General features: G+C 48.0%; 1 protein-coding gene across 3 annotated transcripts in view; it reads left to right on the top strand.

Annotated features, from left to right (window-relative positions):
- The window catches only part of LOC116945283 (collagen alpha-1(XII) chain-like), a 325,203-nt gene that overhangs the window by 72,555 nt on the left and 233,392 nt on the right, over window positions 1-19,256 (top strand). For all 3 annotated transcript variants that reach the window (XM_032959676.2, XM_032959677.2, XM_032959678.2), the window contains exons 12-14: window positions 3,437-3,637; window positions 7,377-7,479; window positions 7,864-8,019. In XM_032959676.2, the coding sequence (XP_032815567.2) occupies window positions 3,437-3,637; window positions 7,377-7,479; window positions 7,864-8,019 (460 nt within the window). The remainder of the gene's footprint in view (window positions 1-3,436; window positions 3,638-7,376; window positions 7,480-7,863; window positions 8,020-19,256) is intronic.

Here is a 19,256-nt window from a genome sequence, read left to right as displayed (position 1 = left end):
GGGGAGACCACGGCGGGAGCGTGGAGGCGTCGTGAGACAACTGGTGCCCGCGGGACGCGCGGTCGTGCTGTGGCGATCGCTATCCAAGCGGCCGTGTGCTCGACTCATTCCCTGGGGGGGCTCCCGCCCTCTCGTGTAAACTCGGCGCGCTCTCTGTCGGTGCGATGCCTAGGATGATGTCATGGCCACGTTAGCTCTGAGTGTGGGGCGGCCTTCGCTCGGACGAGGTGCACTGTGCTAGGATGAGGTGCGCTGTGCTAGGATGAGGTGCGCTGTGCTCGGATGAGGTTCGCTGTGCTAGGATGAGGTGCGCTGTGCTCGGATGAGGACGTTGACAGGAGGACGAGTTGGTCAAGTTTTTATTTTTGCTTACACACGTGCCACCTTTTTTGCACAAATCTTCCACTCACAATTACGGTCGCATGTTTTATCCAGGATGGCCTCGCTTGCCCTCACAACCCTCATGGTCACCCGTGTGGGGAAGTTGAGCTTTGTGTGCGGTCTCACCTGGAGAGCCAACGCAAGATGTCGGCATGTGCTGTTACATTAATAAAGTGAAGGGAAATGTCTATGAAACAGGATTTCAAACCTTTTGTATTAATATGTATTATTACAGAGTTTATTCCACATGTGCTATCGGCATTATGTGATGAGAATCAATTGAGAGCTCCCAGAGCAGTGCATCCCATGTGCTAGACGTTGGCTTCCACATGACTTAAAAATCTGTCAAATTGCCGTTTTAGTTTTCAAGCTAGAAGGATATCTCTTTTCTTCATAACCCTGCTAAGAGATTGTCTGTTGCATGACAGTAAAACAAATATTTTAAATTCTCATAGCTGGAATTTAGTCTAATCAACTTCAGAATAAACGTTAACACGATATTTTTGAAGGAGTTATTGGTGACCAGGATGAGACCATTAATTCTCTACGCCTGAGAATCCAGGTTTGATCTCAGCGGTGCAAAGCTCAGCGCTCTAATTTCTGAGCCACCTGAGTTTCACAATAATCGGTTTAGCCACCAACGTGTCCTTGCGCTCACAGCGTGATTGAGCACTCCAACCGGGGAGTCACTCAGCCCGAATTTCAGTTGAGCGGTACAGCAAGCCACTGCGAAGTCTTCGGCAGTTCCTAAGCCACACGGTCAAACCGCACGACCGCCAAACATTTCAGTGTCCGTCCCAGCACGGCTGTCGTCACGTCCACTCAGGGCGTTTTCATCGCCTAAGTTCCACGGCCTGGGTCGTTATCGTGACCCCCTGGCCGCTGTGGTCCTGTGCGGTTGCAGCCGTCTCACCGCCCGTCATGCAATGCAAACGGACTGCAACGGAATCGCCCATTATGCAGATATTGGCCAATTTGAAAAGTTTATGGTTAACTTTGAGCTGGCACAACTGAGTGAGAATCGATACGATTAACCTCGATTCACGATCCACGGGACCATATGTTGGGCAAAGAAACGGCCCCTTTGGGCAACACCACGCCTTCTTTATTCCACATATGGGGCAAATCTCTGATCGGTGATTTTGTCGGGTGTCCGCTTTTATCGTGTTACAGCGCCGTTGTCTCCGCCCGGTCTCTCGTGGCCACTGCTGTGTGGCGATGGCGGTCATCCCTGACGTGTCCTCGGCAATGCAACCCGCGTCTCGTTTTGATAGGCGAACAAAACTCCGTCCATCTCATTGGTCGTTTTAAGATAATGAAACAATATAAATGTTTCAGGCCGCCAGCCTGTGCGTGCACTGTCGAGCGAAATAGTTTTCCCGGCAGCACTGTTGAAGCAGTAGACCCTGGATAGGTGTCCACTTTCAGAGTCTTATCAGCAGAGTGGTCCAGCAGGCTCTTATGCTGATGGATTAAAATATTATTTGATTACTGTTTACATAATGAGAAAGTGTCTTGTCTATTAATCATTGTATTATCCACAATACAACACAACAGGACTATTTTTGCTCTGCTTTCTAAATAATTGTGGCGTTTTTAATTATTGTGTCTTTTCAAACACTCGTGTTTCTTCGCTTGCATCACCCAGCTTATTCCAAGCAAATGCTATTTTCAGACTCGTTTGTCTTGATGTCAAATTTGTCCAAAGACTATTTACTCCAGAGGGTTTTGATCCTGCCATGAACCGCTATTGGCTGTCTTTTCTTTGTCCACATCTTACCGTGGAAATGTGTTTTGAGTGAAGTGTTTTTTATTGTCTATATTTAGGAAAGGCAGATTGTAACTGCGCTCGCCTGCGCCGACCGTCAATGCGTTGCGATGATCCGTGCTGAGAAGTTGTCACAGCCTACAAAGGCCTCCGCTGTGCTCCCCTGACAGTGACACTGATCAGCGTTGAGAACTCGTCTCGCTTCACTCGCTCTGAGCTCACGTTCATCCCACACGCCGACTCCAAGGCTTTCATTGCACAAAACGACCGCACAATGCCCGTAATTTGACTCGCCGCGATGTCATCACTGCCATGTGCGGCGAGTTTTGTCAATCCACCGTTGGGTGAGGACCGCTTCACTCCGTGCAGGTCGTATGGGTTATTTGACCATACTTCACCATGCTAGCCCGCTATTCAGTCTCTTGTGCTATTCATGCCTGTGATGTTTGTTTTTGCCTTGTGACTGATGAGAGGCTATGACTCTGTGATTCTGCCCCTCGTGTTAACAACGCCGAGAGCGACCGTGCGTGCGTCTGTCCAGGTTGTCGCATTTTTCACGTCACGATAAATTGGGTTCACGTCGCCTCTGGCGGACTCTCTTCTATAGGTCCCAGGAATGGGTGTCGCTCTCATCGAATGTCATCCGGCCGAACGGTAGCGTTCACAAAATTGTCCAGTTCATCACGGCAAACCTAACGTTTTGGGGGTTCCTAAGACGGCACGTCTGAATCGTCACTTGGCAAAAACCGCTACGCCGCATACCGCTTGGCGCAACACGTTGAAACGGCGAGGTGCCCTAGACTAAATGGTAGCTAGGAGATGTTAACTACCTCGCCAGGTATACAGGAGGTCGTGGGTTCGATCCCGACCCTGACGATGCCTGCTGTATATTTGGAGTTTGCGTGTCTCTCTCCCTGTGGTCGTGCAGATTTTTTTCCAGGCCCTCCGGTTTTTCCCTCTACATTTAGAATCGACGTATTTGGCTCTAGAAATTTCCACACGATAAGCCACTTCGTTGAGCTATCATTTGTGGCCAAGCTGCTTCTGAAAAAGATCTATGTAACTCAGTGGGCTTTACCTGGTAAAATATAAATGTAAGTATTTTTAGTTTTAGTTAAAAACATGAGCTGCAGGAAGTCAAGAAGATGAAGCTCCTTTGCAGTGGAAGGAAGCCATTGGGGCAGTGACGTGGCCACTCTTTGCAGAGGTTCCCTGCTCGAGCCCGGTGGCCGTCCTGGTTAATACTTTGGGAGTAATAACCAACAACGCTCGCAATGTGACCCGCAGGTGCGACTCGGCCTGGTGCAGTATTCCCGCGAGCCTGTGCTGGAGTTTGCGCTGGACAAACACACGACAAGGGAGGCCATCCTGGAGGCCCTCAAGAACTTCCCTTATCGCGGCGGCTCCACCAACACCGGGCGTGCCATGACCTACGTGCGGCAGCGAGTGTTCGTACAGGCCGCTGGCGCCCGGCCTGATGTCCCGCAGGTAACTCCTGTCCCAGCGCCATCGCTGAGTGAGTTCTGTGCTGAGCGCGGTGAGTGTGATCCCTGAATGAGGCATGTGGTGAGTGAGTGTGGTGACCATGGTGGCGAGATGTTAACTCCGTCGTCTGGTATGGAGGATGTCGTGGGTTCCATTCTGACCCTGACGCCTGTGTATTTGGAGTTTGCATGTTATCCCCGTGGTCGTGTGGATTTTTCTCTGGGTCCTCCAGTTTTCCCCCCACATTTAGTTTAGAGCATTTGACTGCTATAAATGTCCACGTGATAAGCCACTTTGTTGAGCTATCATTTGTAGCCAGGTCGCTTCTGTAAAAGAGCTTTGTTTCTCAGTGGGCCTTAACGGGTAAAATAAAAAAGTGTATTAATAGGTGGGTGTGATTCCTGATCGAGGTGTGGAAACAAGTGATGATATGGAAAACACGAGAGAGATAAAGGAGGGCATGGTCACTCAGGAGTGGACGATGATAGATGGACCAGAGCCAGGAGGGCACGGGGCAGCCAGAGAGAGGGAAACGAACCATGGACCGATAGCAGGGTGAGGGTAGTGAGAAATACGATCTGGTAGACTCACCTGGGATCCCGAAAAAAATACGCCTCCTTCACATATACCGTTACATTACAATTTAAAAGTATTTTTTTTACACATTTCATCAGCAACACGGCCTTCTGGGAGTACGTGATGGTTTAAAATAACGAGTCGCAAACCTTTATCGGAATTAGGACGAATTTGTAACGATCTTATACTTATGTACGTTTCTCGCCCGCGGTGTGGAATTTGCGGAGCGATAAATCATCATCGGCCCATTGCATTATCGCTAAGGGGTAAAAAAAAAATCAACGGGGTGGGGGGAATAATTGCCGAGGCCTCCGCCCGCGCGCTGCCGAGGAATGTGCAGAATCAGACGCGGGTTTCATGCGGCCCCCGGGCAGCATCGAGGCGCCTCCTGCTCCTTCGCGCGACGGCGCTCACGCATTTTGCCCCCAATGCACGGCATTGGGGAAAAGAGCGCGGGCGTTCACCCCGCTCCATGGCGATAACGCGGGAGGTTTTGAGACGTTCGAACGCCAAATAGACACACCGATTGCAAGTCGTCAAGTCTGCATTCGCCAGGCATGCTCGTGGTAAAACGTGCAACCAGACATGCTTTGATAATGTACGCATTGTCCTTGGAACTGATTGGCCTACAACAGAGACAGCCTCCTTTATGGCCTTGTCTCGCCCAGTGTTAGGCCAGAGAATGCCAAAAGGCGAACAGCACAAAGGCAACGCAAACATCAAAGCATCAATAGCCCGGGTTGAATGGTTATACCTATGGGACTCTTTTTTTGCTGTTATCAAGGTGATGAACAAAAATAGTAGGCTTCAGTCATTCCGACGCAAGTATTGTACAAAACGCGGTTACTTGATAATACACGTGGCAATAATGTGACCACCGCGGCTTAACGCGCTTGGTAATTTACCGCTAGAGCCGCCGCAGTAAATCACATGGCACCCCCCAGGCCCTCCAGGCTGGCTGTGGCTGGGACGGCGGTGGAATAGTTGCGGTGGAGCTCCCTCCCCCCGCCCCCACCACCTCCCCCCCCCCACAGGACGAGCCGAGCATGGCCTTGACACGTCGTCTGACCGCCCCCCTCCCCCGCCCGCCCGTGATCTCTCGTTCACGCTCAGCGAGGATGCCCCGCGGTGTCAAGTGCAACTCTCATCCCCACCTTTTGTTATTCACCCCCATCTTTGTGGCCTCTCTCTCCGTGTGCTGTGAAGCAGAAGAAGAAGAAGCAGAAGGGACCATTTCTCAAAACGTTGCCTTGTCGTGTTTCTTCTAAGGGCGCATGCCGCACAGTGTTGTTGGCCAACGTGTTCAGTTTTTTTTTGCTTCAGTGCCACATGGCCCAAACCAACCTGTGCACTTTTCACGCTTGCTTACGTGATGTGTACACGCGCGGCCCATCCAGTCAATCTACTGCTGGATGAGGGCCTCCCCACGCAACATGGTCTGCGGGGGGTTATTTGACAATATTTCACCAATAAAGTACTAAAGCTTTCGTGACTGCATAAAATTACTCATTGGTTTTTTCGGTAAAGTCACGTATGTAGAAATACAATAAAATTATATTAAAACAAAAAACAATCACGACGTTTCGATCACAACGCAAGCGATCTTCATCAGGTGTCAAGAACAAATCACGGAGGTAAATACAACAAAAAGATGAGAGACGAGAATTCAACAAACCTGAAAAAACATTATGTGAAGCACATACAGTCAGGCCAACAACACAGTTAGACACTTCCTGGTGGACCACGAATTTCAGAAATTTCAGAAATTCGTGGTCCACCAGAAAGTGTCTAACTGTGTTGTTGGCCTGACTGGATGTGCTTCACATAATGTTTTTTCAGGTTTGTTGAATTCTCCTCTCTCATCTTTTTGTTGTATTTACCTCCGTGATTTGTTCTTGACACCTGATGAAGATCGCTTGCGTTGTGATCGAAACGTCGTGATTGTTTTTTGTTTTAATATAATTTTATTGTATTTCTACATACGTGACTTTACAAAAAAAAACAATGAGTAATATTTCACCACGTTGCTCAATGGAGATTGATGAAAGCGGGGAGCATAGACATTGCAGCACGGTACAGTACAACAATGAATTTTGCTGCACATCGTCTGCTGACAACATAGCCCCGCAGCAGCCCCCTGACACTTGTTTTAAGCGTGGTGGTCGCCCATCCAAGCGTTTACCAGGCGCAAGTTCTGCTTAGCTTCCGAGATCAGTCGAGAGCGGGTGCATTGCGGGCTGTGCTGCACACACGACAACGCAAGGCAAAGGCGCAGCCCTGCAATGGCTCGCTGTCGCCGCATGTGGAGGAAGGGCCTCCAATAGAGGGAGCTCTAGAGAGCCCCCTCTGTGGGTGTTTGGTCTACTCCTCCACTCTGGTTTGTACGCCTTGGAAGAGCAGGGGAGTACCCACGCTTTACTCCACCACATGTCCAACCAATGCCCGATGCTGCACCACTGAATGGGGCGATAAGCGCACATGCCGTGCTATAAACCTGGTGACCTGACTTTGATTCCCAGCCACGGCAAATGTCAGTGGCGAGTGATATCTTAAATGGTCCTGGGCTCCCCCTTCACCATCCTGCATCTACCAGTGTGGTGAAGTATGGTGAAACAACCCCATGACTGACATGGATTGACAAATAGTATCGGTCGCGAAAGCCTAACGTGTTAAACATTCCGAGTGCATCACAGGGAGATCCTTGTCAGAGGTGGGTGCTCAGCACTAAAGAAGCCCTCCACAGGCGATGACTAATTAGGTAATTAACGCTGTGAATATGTCGCACCGATAGACAAGAGCACTTTGAAACAAATTTCATTAATGAGGGAGACCTGGGGTGAAGTCAGTGACGGAGGCGATGGACAACACAGGCAGTGTAGAATAATTACAGTAAATGGTAACAATACGTCCGAATGCGAATTGCAACTGCGTGGGCGTCTGCTGTTGCGCCGCGCTGCTCTCCGACGTGTTGTCTGGATGCGCCGAGTGCCGTGTGGGCGGCGCGACGTCCGACATTCCACGCTACACGCCGGCGGCTTCTTCAGGAACGCGAGAAGCTCCCAGCACGTGGGAGACGAAACGTCGGACGTCGTGCCGCACGACACGCGGTTTTACTGTGTCCTCCACCGTGCCCATTTCCTCTCCTGCCCCTGACCCCCGCTTACAGGTCATGATTCTCATCACGGACGGGAAGTCGTCGGACGAGTTTCGGGAGCCAGCCAAGCAGCTCCGTGACTCCAACGTGGAAATCTTCGCCGTCGGAGTCAAAGGTGGGTGTACGCTCGTCGGAGGGACATTTGGACACGGGCCATCCACTCACTCGTGATGTTGTTTGTTCAGTCTCGTCAACGACAGAAGACTGGTCGTGTTGTTTATGAATCGATTCAAATATTGAACTTGAAACTCTCATATACAAGGGTGTCAAGAAAGTATCGATTGACACATGCATGGAAAACTATGAGCGGAACTCCCTGCAGGTCAGTCGGTGTGTGTGAACAGTCACGAAACGCGACCATTACCGCTCGAATCTAATTTAGAAAGGGTGGGGGGCCGAGCCTTCAACAGGGGCCACAGGTCCCCTCCAGCCTCCCTCCTTCCACCCCCCCCCCCGACTCTACGGGGCTAACCGTCGTTCCCCCGTGCCTCCCATTCAGACGCCGTGCAGGCCGAGCTGGAGGCCATCGCCACGCCGCCCGGGGACACGCACGTCTTCACGGTGGAGGACTTTGACGCATTTGAGAGGATCGCCGCCGAGCTCTCGCAGTCCATCTGCCTGCGCATTGAGCAGGAGATCGAGGAGCGGCGGCGGCGTGAGTCCCCGTGCCCACCGCTCACTCACTCACTGACTCTCTCACTCACACTCACTCATACACTCACTCACATGCTCACTCACACACTCACATACTCACTCACACACTTACTCACACATTCACTCACTCACATACTCACTCACTCACACTCACTCACATGCTCACTCACATGCTCACTCACATGCTCACTCACACACTCACATACTCAATCACTCACACACTCACATACTCACTCACTCACACACTCACTCACTCACACACTCACTCACTCACATACTCACACACTCACATACTCACACACTCACATACTCACTCACACACTCATCACACACTCACTCACACACTCATCACACACTCACTCACACACTCATCACACACTCACTCACACACTCACTCATATACTCACATACTCACTCACTCACACACTCACTCACTTGCACACTCACCCTCACACACTCGCTCACACACTCGCTCACACACTCACTCTCACAGTCACTCGCACAGTCACTCGCACAGTCACTCACACAGTCACTCACACAGTCACTCACACAGTCACACTAACACACACTCACTCACACACTGACTCACTCACACAGTCACTCACACAGTCACACTCACTCACACACTGACTCACTCACACAGTCACACTCACACAGTCACACTCACACACTCACTCACACACTCACTCACACACTCACTCACACACTCACTCACACACTGACTTAATCACACAGTCACTCACGCAGTCACTCACACAGTCACACTCACACAGTCACTCACTCACTGACTCACTCACACAGTCATACTCACACACTCACACAGTCACTCACTCACTGACTCACTCACACAGTCACACTCACACACTCACTCACACACTGACTCACACAGTCACTCACACAGTCACACTCACACAGTCATTCGCACACTCACTCACATACTCAGTCACTCACATGCGGGCCTTCACTTTTAACATCAAATAGAAGATTCCCCATTTAGCCTTTAACAGACTGTTAGGGCAAGTGCTGTTGGTGAGCATCTATGAAGGCCGGTAAAACACACGAGGGAGCGGGTGGCCACCGCCAAGACCGGCCACCTTTGTCTGCCCAGTACTGATGTTTACACACCATACCAGGTACTCATGTGAGGCTGAGTCGACCTAGGGGAGGTCCAGGACCGGTTCAGATAAGCGTCACCGGTGTTGGTGGCCGTGAGCAGGAATCGAACCCGGGTCGCCGGGTTTGTAGCGCAGCGTAGCGCTAACCGCTACACTACCGCTCCCAACCTTCCACATATACATGCACGTACACACATTGCCCTTCTCTCGTTCCACTGCTGGATGATGGCTTGGGTTGTCGCATGTGTCGGGTCTGTCCCGGGTTGACCTGCTGCCTTCTGCCGTAAGTTTTATGAGAGAAGACCACTTCTGGCACAAATGATGGCTTCCCTACGGGTAGAACTCAACGTGGCCTGAGGCTTCTAAAGCAAGCTAATTGTCACCTAGTGGGGGTCTGCCTTGCATTGGACAAGGGTCACCACCTGTCCTGGTTTGGCCCAGGCAGTGTGGGAATTGGCATTTGTATGGCAGGAATGTATTTTTACCAAAAGATCTGGTGCTGGTGATATTGTGTTGAACTATATAGCAGTAAACTGCACAGTTTTGACAGACGTAGGCTGATTGAGAAATGTGTCCTGGTTTTGTCTACAGTGGAACAGGTGGCAGCTCCCATGACAGCCTCCTCACAGTGAGGGTATTTTCCTTCGTTGGAAGAATTCTGGAACTGTCTTCTGGAACTATCTTCGTTAAACGCCTACAGACGCTGCACTGTTCACAGTCGTCTGCAAATAAAAAAAATTTCCTCCAGTAACTTGGCCAGTGGAAGCGCATCGCTTTTGTCAATCCACTGCTGGATGAGAGCCTCTATCTAACCAGCGGGTCATTAGGGTTATTTGACCATACTTCTTCACCAAGCTAGTCTGTTATGTGTTGCCAAGGCGGTGAGCATAGATGTGGCAGTATCGTACAGTACAACAGCGCAGTTTGCTGCACTGTCCTTCGCGGCCCACAACATAGCCCCATAGCAGCCTATAACACCTGTTTTAAGCATAGTCGTCGCCCATCCAAGCGCTAACCAGGCTCGACCTCGCTTAGCTTCCAAGGTCTGACTTGTACTCGATTTGCGCCACTATAGTGCTCATCAGAAAGCAACTGGCGTTTATTCATTTGCCAAGGAGAATCAATCTATCAGTCTAAGCCAGCACAAACTCCCTGAGTCCCAATGAAATAACCAATAAGAGGATAGATACAGCACTGATGGTCATTCTCTTCAATGGGGGGGTGCTTTGTACAAATTGTGCATGCGTAGCCGACGTTCAAGTTACGAAATTCGAACTTTATTTTTCGCTGATCGACAAACTTTGTGCACGCGGGGTTCCTCTCGGTGACTATTGGGTAGCGCGCTCAGAGGAGGAGAGGATTCATTTTGTCCTCTATTGAAGAGACGCGTCGCGTCCCGTCGCTCTGCGTGGCGTAATCTCGCCTCCCGCTCGCCCCCCCCCCCGCCATGCTCCCGTGGGGCGGTGACTTTAAGCTACGGTCTACTCTGTGGGTTTTTTCTCCCTGGATAATTGTTTTCTTCCTGTGATCATAAATACAAAAAACAAGCTGCCCAAACCATGCCTGTAAGTGGGCTTTGGCAATAAAATTAAAGGTACGACGCGAGCATGATGAGCGCAGCATGCGGTCGCAGTTCCCAGCGCCCACTGCTAGCCACAGACGGGAGGCCAAGATTGGAAAGCCCTTCGTGGTTTCTTGGTCATTAAACTCAGACGCTTGAGAAGGAAAGCGGCGGTTCCTCTCGTAGAAGAGACGTGCACTGTTTGCCAGACGTCTGTCCTGCGGGTGAGCCACGTTTGGCCACGTGCGTGAAGCAGGCATTAGCGGAGTTGCTCATTTGGACACAGCACCCAACCCTGTGCACACGGGAAGCTGTGCCTTGTCACAGAGGACAGAGGGCACATAATAATAATAATAACAACAACAATCATGCATGTGTTTATGTTGTGCAAATTGAGCCTTGAAAAGCACAGTCTTCACTTGTGACCCTACGGTGGGGGTAGGGGAAGATGGGCACTCATCGTCATCATCGCGATCCATGGGCAAATAGCCCATAGGTGTTCACTGTACATTTCGACATTTGTTTCCGCTGCCGTCTGTCATGTGCCAGTATAGTCAAGTAGTGCACATCTTTCTGGCACCTATCTCTTATGTCGTTGTCCAGCCATTCTCTGTGAGGTCTTCCTCTCTTTCCAGTTCATTCCATTTTGTTGTCCATTCTACATACGTGTCAAAATAGTGCCACTTTCCTTATCACTGCCTGCATCCACGTCTACTTTTATAGTGCTACCTTGTTCTTACGTCTACATTGGCCACTCTATGGGCACTCACAGTGAAACATATTCTTGGTTCTTTTGGTAAAGTCACGTGAATAAGAGCTTTTATTATTTTAAATGTTAAGTCAAAATTTCACGGTGAAACAATTTGTGGGGGTGCCTGCAATTTGCAGGCTCATCCTGTTGCCACAGGGAGAGAAGAGGGCTCTCTGTCTCCACAGAGCCGAGTGTGGGGGCTGGACAGTTGCGCTGGGGGGGAAGCTAGCAGAGGTTAACTTCTGTTACGCCTGCGTAAAGGTTTACTTTTGAAAATTCTGAAATGTGCCTAGACAACAGCCCTGTCACGAACGGCCCTTCAGTGCACCATCATCTTCGTCACCATGAGCCACAATCAAGGCCTCACCAAGCCGTTGCCATCTCTCACGGTCCTCAGACGTAATAATCCATCTGGCACCTGCAGACAGGCGGTCGTCCTCTACAGGGACCGCCCCCTCATATCGCTGCCACTCCGTCGTTAGCCTTAACCTGCTGGCTGACATCCCTTCGAGCGACGTCTCCTTCCCAAGCCCACGCGCTCGTTTCCAATGGTCAATGCGGTGATGTATTTCTAACGTGCATTTCTTCACTAATTCATGCGTTCCTCTTTCTGTCTCAATGAATTCGCCGTAATGATTTTACTACGCTCCTCCAGCGGAAAGCTTTTCCACGAGACAATTGGACTGGGCTGTAAGCAGCTGTGCTGGAGCATGCTGCCAGGGCCCGGCCAAACGCTATTAAAACGGCGCGTCCCTTTGAAGTGAGGCCCTGGGTTCTCTGTGGACGAGGGCGTGTTTCATTCTTTCCGGCTGTGCACTTTGATGCTTGTACGAGGACGACAAAGCTACGCCGAGAATGCAAGGGAGGAAAATGTGAAGTACTGTATTCATTGTTTTACCGCTCGCCTATACCTATCGTGATTCACTCTGGAAATTTGTTACTCTGTGCGCCAAATTACAGCAACGTGACAGAAATATGTAACGTGAAGAATTTATTCTCGACTGGAATGAAGGAAGACATTGTAAAGTAAAAAAAAACGATGATCCCCGGATCTGCGAGCTGCCACTGCCCTTTGACAGTTAAGGTAAAAAAAAAATCTCAGGAAGTTCGAGAAAAAAGGGTATGGCCACGTGTGTAGGTGTCATGGTCTAATTTTACCAAACTTGATCATTAGAGTAATACCTTGGTTAACGAAGCCTCTGGGAACAGAGTTCCTTCATAGCGAAGTCAGCCGTGGAGGGCCTCTTCACCTCCATATTTTTGCTATTTTTTTACAAAATAAAAAAAATATTTCTTCAGAAATCACGGCAAGTGATTCAGACAGAGTGAAATCTTAAATGCTGCACGTGCCCTGTCAACGTGACCGAGTGGAGTTTGTTTACCGTACATTATCGGTAGGCCATCAGCGAAGAGCTTCGTGAATCTCCCTTGCATCACCTAATCAGTGGCGTGCTTTCCCAATCTTGAATCTCCTGCCCACCATTGCTCGAGCTCCTTCTGATGGTAACATTTGATAAGCAACCGTGCTAATTGTAGGTGCGGGCGAAGGACAACAAACTAAACACAAAAAGCAGTTCTAAAGAAATTCGTTTTCAGTCTAGATTTAAAAGTGCATAGCTCCAGTGGAGATAGTTTCTCGTGGCCTTATTGGGCAACACGTGCAGCGTAAATCTATCTCTTTGAAAACGAAAATGCAGATCTTAAGGAGGGTAGAGGCGGGAGAGATGAAAAGTGAAGTGGCGCGTACGTTAGGGTTAGTGTCGTCCACCTTAAATACCATTTTAAGCCAAGCAGACAAAGTGTAGGCTTCTTTGCAGCAATCTAGTTACCGTAATGCTACTAAAACTATCTAAACTCTTTTTTTTATTTTGTCAAGTAAGGCCCGTTGAGCTATATATCTCATTTTCAGAAGCGACTTGGTCACAAATGATAGCCCAATGATGTGGTTTATCACACGGAAATTTATCGCAGCCAAATACTCCATACGCATTTTTCATAATATGGAGGGGAAAACTGCGGGACCTGGAGAAAAATGCACACGACCACGGGAAGAAAATGCAAACTCGACATGTAGAGGCGTCAGAGTCGAGATCGAACCCACGACCTCCTGTATACCAGGAGAGTTAGTTCTTGAGTAAATCCACTTAGCAACATTGCCTCCTCCTTTGAACGTACTGCAGACGATACTCAACTGTGCAATATTACGTCTTCTTCCTGATAGTTTTATGCGATAAGAATGACACGAGTATATATATTAGGAGCTTGAGTTATTATCAGAGAGGCAGTTTTAATCAATGTGGCCAAAACATATCTTAACCACTACACCACCTTGCCACTAATTGGACCCATGATTTTGCCACCAATTTGACCTGTAAATTGGCTATCACTTTCTCCCCATGACCATTGGAATGAGGCCCCAGATCCGAATGCAAGAGAGAGAGAAAAAATCGTTTCACTCTTATTTCCATACTCTTTGGTTCTTTTGATAAAAAAAGAAACGACCCGCGTTTCAAGATGTCAATAAAGCAAAGTGTGCGCAAGCCGTGGCAGAGTGCTAGCGGCACACGGGCCCCGGTGCAAGGAATGAGATGCGGGGCTTAGATCGCTTAAATATGAATGTGTCGTTAAACCTGCCACCACCCGACACGGCCAATTAGTAAGGTTCGTCACGTAAAACAAAACGTGCAATTAGTTACTGGTTTAGCACACCGGTGTGTGGGAGAGTAAACCCACAGCATTTGCAATTCGAGTGCTGTCACTCAATCTTCGTAACCTGGTGCGGCCGCGCTGCCTGCATGCTCGCTGGATACGCCACTGCGGTACGAGCTCACTTTCGGCGGATGAGCGAAATAGCGGCGCACGGCACACGCAGGTCTAGGGCTGTTCTTCAGCAGTGGGGGGAGGAAGAGCGTTACAGCGTGGTGCAGTGGGAATGCTTGTGTCTCATAGCAAGAAGAGAACCTGAGTTTGGTTACTGAGTTGGGCACCGTTCTGCGTGGAGTTGTATGATCTGCCCCTGCATGGAGTTCCTCCAGGTTCTTCAATTTTCTACGAAAGCTTAAAAATATATACAGTGCCAATGTGGGATGTTCCTGAAAACAAATCTTCACACCCAGTGTGGTTTTCCTGGGTAAATAAATAAACTGTTATTATTATACTCTTTGGGTCTTTCGGTAAAGTCACGTAGATAGAAAAATTTAATAAAAAATCACGACGTTTCCATCGCAACACAAGCAATCGTCTTCAGGTGAACAAATACAGCAGGCGGACTGCTGAGGCAGGAGAAGCCACTGCATTGCTCGAGATTAGAGATTAGCATGTCAATGTGAGATGGCTCCCACAGCAGCGGCAATGTTAATGAGACATATTCAGCCTCTTAAACAACGAAAGCCACCGCCACATTGAGGAAAAGGGAAGCAGCGGCTATGTTAGACATTTAGCCTGTTAATGTAAAGACATTTAACAAGGTAATGTAACTCGGAGAGTCGGAAATAACTGTTAACATCGGCAGGTAGGATGGAAGCATCACAGCCAGTTAAGACTTTATCTGGTTAATAACATCCTTCCAATGATGGATTGGTTTGTACCCATCTTCTCGGTTGAAATTGTGTCTATGTTTATATATCTGGATGGCTTCATGAACAAATCTTTGTTGACAGCCAGTAGGTTTGTAGAGTAGCTTCGTCTTGGAGAAATCAATTTCATGTGTGCCCACAGCGTTAAAACAATGATCAGCCACGGCAGAGGTATTTGTCCTATCATGTTTCAGATCTGCCTTGTATTCACGAACACGGTCCGAGACATGTCGCTTAGTTTCCCCAATGTAACTACTGCCGCAGGAACAGCTTAGTTTGTAGACACCGGAGTATTGCATGTCAGAGATCACATCCTTCACAGATGGGATCAGATTACAAATTTTATGTACTGTGTTGAATCGGACCTGGATCTTGTGTTTGTTCATGATTTTGTAAATATTTTTGGTGACCCCTGCTATGTATGGCAAGGTGATGGTTTTGATTGGGTCCTCAGGTGGTTCTCTCCCAACGGTTGGAGTGACAGCTTTATGGATTGTGCAATCCGAATATCCATTCATCTTGAGGGCTTGGTGTACGTGTTCCAGTTCACTGGCTAGGTGGTGATGGTCGGAAATGCATCGAGTCCTGTGGTTCTAGAGTTTTTATGAGGGAATTTTTCTGGGCTGGATGGTGGTGGGAGTTAGGTTTTAGATAGGCATCCGTGTGGGTGGCTTTCCTGTAGACAGAGTGTCCCAATGAGACATCTGGTCTCTTTTCGATTAAAACATACAAGAATGGTAACTTGCCATCCTTTTCCACCTCCATGGTGAATTTCATGGCGGGGTGTATGGAATTGATGTGGTTGAAGAATTGGTTCAGAGCTGGCAGGCCATGTGGCCAGATGACAAACATATCATCTACGTATCTCTTCCACAAGTAAGGACGTAGGATGGATGCCTGGATGGCATCTCTCTCAATTTTTTTTCCATGAAAACATTGGCTACAACTGGAGATAAGGGAGAACCCATTGGGGTACCTTCAACTTGTTTGTAGAATGTTCCATTCCAGGTGAAGTGTTGGTGAGGCAGTGTCTCACCAGGGCCGGTACCTCAGCATTCAATCCTTGTTGGACCAAATCTTCAATGATTGCAATTGTGTCAAGCACAGGAACTTTCTTAAACAAAGAAGCTACATCGAAACTGACAAACAAATCACCTGGAGATAGTGAGATGTCTATAATTAGATTCCTCAGTGAGCTGAATTAAGTACAGCTGAGGTGGTCTTGCCAGTGAATGTAAGCAAGGTCTCAGACAGAAATCGGGCCAGTTTGTAGGTGGGTGAGTCAATGGTGGAGACGATAGGACGGAGTGGTGTACCTTCTTTATGGATTTTTGGTAGGCCATAATATCTGGGTGGTCTAGCAGCAGAGGGTTTTAGAGAGAGCCGCTTGGTTGGTTTGAATAAAGATGTCGAATCAGTGATGATACTGTTGGTTTTCGTAAACCAGGCGGTTGGTAGGATCTCTATTGATTTTGGTATAGCTGCCATCATTAAGTAGGTCCTGAATTTTATTACTGTATGTGGTTTTATCCATGATGACAGTGGCATTGCCCTTGTCGGATGAGAGAATGACTATGTTATCTCTCTTTTTCAGTTGAGCAAGCTCAAAGCGTTCATCCTTGCTGATGTTGCTAATGGGTTTCTTCGCGTTTTTTAGGATTGCAGCGATTTCCTATCACACCACGTCTGCAGGAATGTGTCCCAAACCTTTAAGGGCTACGTCGACCTGGCCAACGATATCATCAACTGGGATGTGTTTCGGGGTGATTGCGAAATTCAACCCTTTAGCTAGTACCGATTTTAGACTGTCAGAAATTGAGCTGTTACTCTGATTGATAACAATTTTATCAACGTCTAACTTTTTAACGTGTGGTTCTGGCTTCTTCTTAGACAGGAGGCTGAACTTGGAAATCAGGTTCTCTTTGCATTTAGCTGACATCGAGGCGGCTGAAGAGGCTGCCATGTTATCTTCATGGTCCCAATCAGATGTAGACATTTTTTCTGTGAATGCAAAGTGTAATTGTAAGAGAGTCTTGTCTAAATTATCTACGTGACTTTACCAAAAGACCCGAAAAGTATGAATTCCTGCAGTCACGAAAGCTTTAAGTCATTATTGTTATTTTATCTATTTAGGTGCCATGATGAGCATAAGGTGAAGGATGGACTGCACGTGACGTGTGAGAGACGAGCACGAGAGAGAGTGCCCTGTGTGGAGCGAGATGAGCATCGTTGAAAATAAACAAGTCCACATCCCATCAACAAACACTATCTGTTTTGACATTCAGTATCTCATCAGCAGACTTACTTGAGTCAATGCTGAAGTGCCTGCTGTCTATCGGCAACGACCGTGTCCGTTAGATATGGTTCCGAGGTAAACACAAACCTGTATTGGAGTTATACTCTTTGGTTCTTTCGGTAAAGTCACGTAGGTATAAAATAAAATAAATTAAATCACGACATTTCGGGCGCAGCACAATCGTCCAGGTGGGACAACCACAGCAAGAAACAATTGCTGAAGTGGGCCCAAAACTTCAAATCTAGACTGTATTGGAGGTGTTAGTATTCTGATCTTCAGGGAGATTCACGTGATGTATGCCATGGTGTAGGGAAGCGCGTGAGAGTGTTTGGGCTCTGTTTGCCGATTCCGCTGCGATGATTCACAGCGTGGGAAAGCATATGGGTACTCGATGTCCAAATAAGGCTGCTTATACAACATTGATAGTTAAAAGTATTTTGGAATTGTTTAAGTTCCGTGATCGTTTTTTTCCGTCGTTTAATGATGCCGGGTATTTATGGGTGTGCTCTCTGAGTAACTCCACACGCACAGATTGTGCTACGCACAGATTGTGCTGCGCACATCACCAGCACGCATGGTGACATTTTGGTCGGATTTAATAACTCCGGCGACCGGCAAAATCCGCTGATTAATAAAACTGATTTACATTTTTTGGTGTTGGTCGTGAGTGGGAATCGAACTCGGGTCACTGGGTTCATAGCACAGTGCGCAAACCGCTACACCACCACTCTACCACATAAACACAGAGACAAAGATCCTCTGTATAGCCTTAACAGACTGTTGGGGCAATTGCTGTTAGCGGGCACCTATGAAGGCCAAACTCGGGTCACCTGGTTCGTAGTGCAGCGCACTAATCGCTCCACTGCCGCTCCCCACACGTAAACACACAGACACATAGTCACAGACACACGCACATACATAATTACACACATACATACACTCTAGAAAATATCACTAGACTGCCGCTTGGATTTAAGCTCTGAGCCAGTGTTGCCGCACCTCCGATTAGCACGGGTGGCTATGTACAGCGCGAAATAAGTTCAACATGCATACATAGTCCGTTGTTATGATTGCGTACAGATGGGTGTAGTTTCTGAAACTTGAAGTTCCTGGAGACACTTTCATCTGATCATCATCTGTTAATTATACAGAATTAGCGTTGGGGATGGAGGGGTCAACTCTCCCAAATAATCAACAGATATTGGTAATGTGTTGCTATCGACTGCCTAGTGGGAAGGATGTTGAAGCTGCATCTGCACTGAGAGAGCTTTTTGGGGGCCTCCCTAAAGGTGAAATAGTTTTAGTGGGTTATCTAAATTGGAATTGGCTAAACCCGCTGGCTTGGCCACAAATTTTGCAGATGAATTTAATCTTTCAATTAATAAATGTCCCCACAAGACCCAACCTAAAAAATCCGGGCAGTCATCTCTGCTTGACGTCCTATTGACAAATGCCCCTCACAATTTCACACTGAAATTGTGTTCTGGGTAATATGCTTAGTGATCACTCCTTCATTTTTGGGGTGAGATCATCAGCCAGACCCAAAGCCCCCCCTAAATTGGTTGAGAAGCAAATTTTGATTGAAAGCTTTCGTGACTCCAGTAATTCATATTCTTAGCTCTTTCGGTAAAGTCACGTTGAAGGGAAACAATAAAATAATAAAATATATATAAAACAATAAAAATTCTCACGACGTTTCGACCATAACACAAACGGTCAACATCAGGTGTGAAAAACTAACGGCAAGAAACATTTGAAAGAAGTGGCGGTTCGCATTTATTTATTTATTTGTAAACGGTGTATTTATTTATTAAAAAAAACGTTAGCACCACGGGCAGCGATTTGGCAGTTTATTTAGAAGGACGAGTCCATCTATGTTCTAAAAAGAGGAGGGGGGAGACGAAAAATTAATGTATGCTGTCTGAAAGCCACCGTAAGCG

Source organism: Petromyzon marinus, chromosome 23, assembly GCF_048934315.1.
Source record: "Petromyzon marinus isolate PM22_M1 ecotype Great Lakes invasive population chromosome 23, UKy_Petmar_22M1.pri1.0, whole genome shotgun sequence".
In the NCBI taxonomy this organism is placed as follows: Eukaryota; Metazoa; Chordata; class Hyperoartia; order Petromyzontiformes; family Petromyzontidae; genus Petromyzon; species Petromyzon marinus.
The sequence above is the reverse complement of the archived record's forward strand: the minus strand, read 5'-3'. Positions and strand labels throughout refer to the sequence as shown.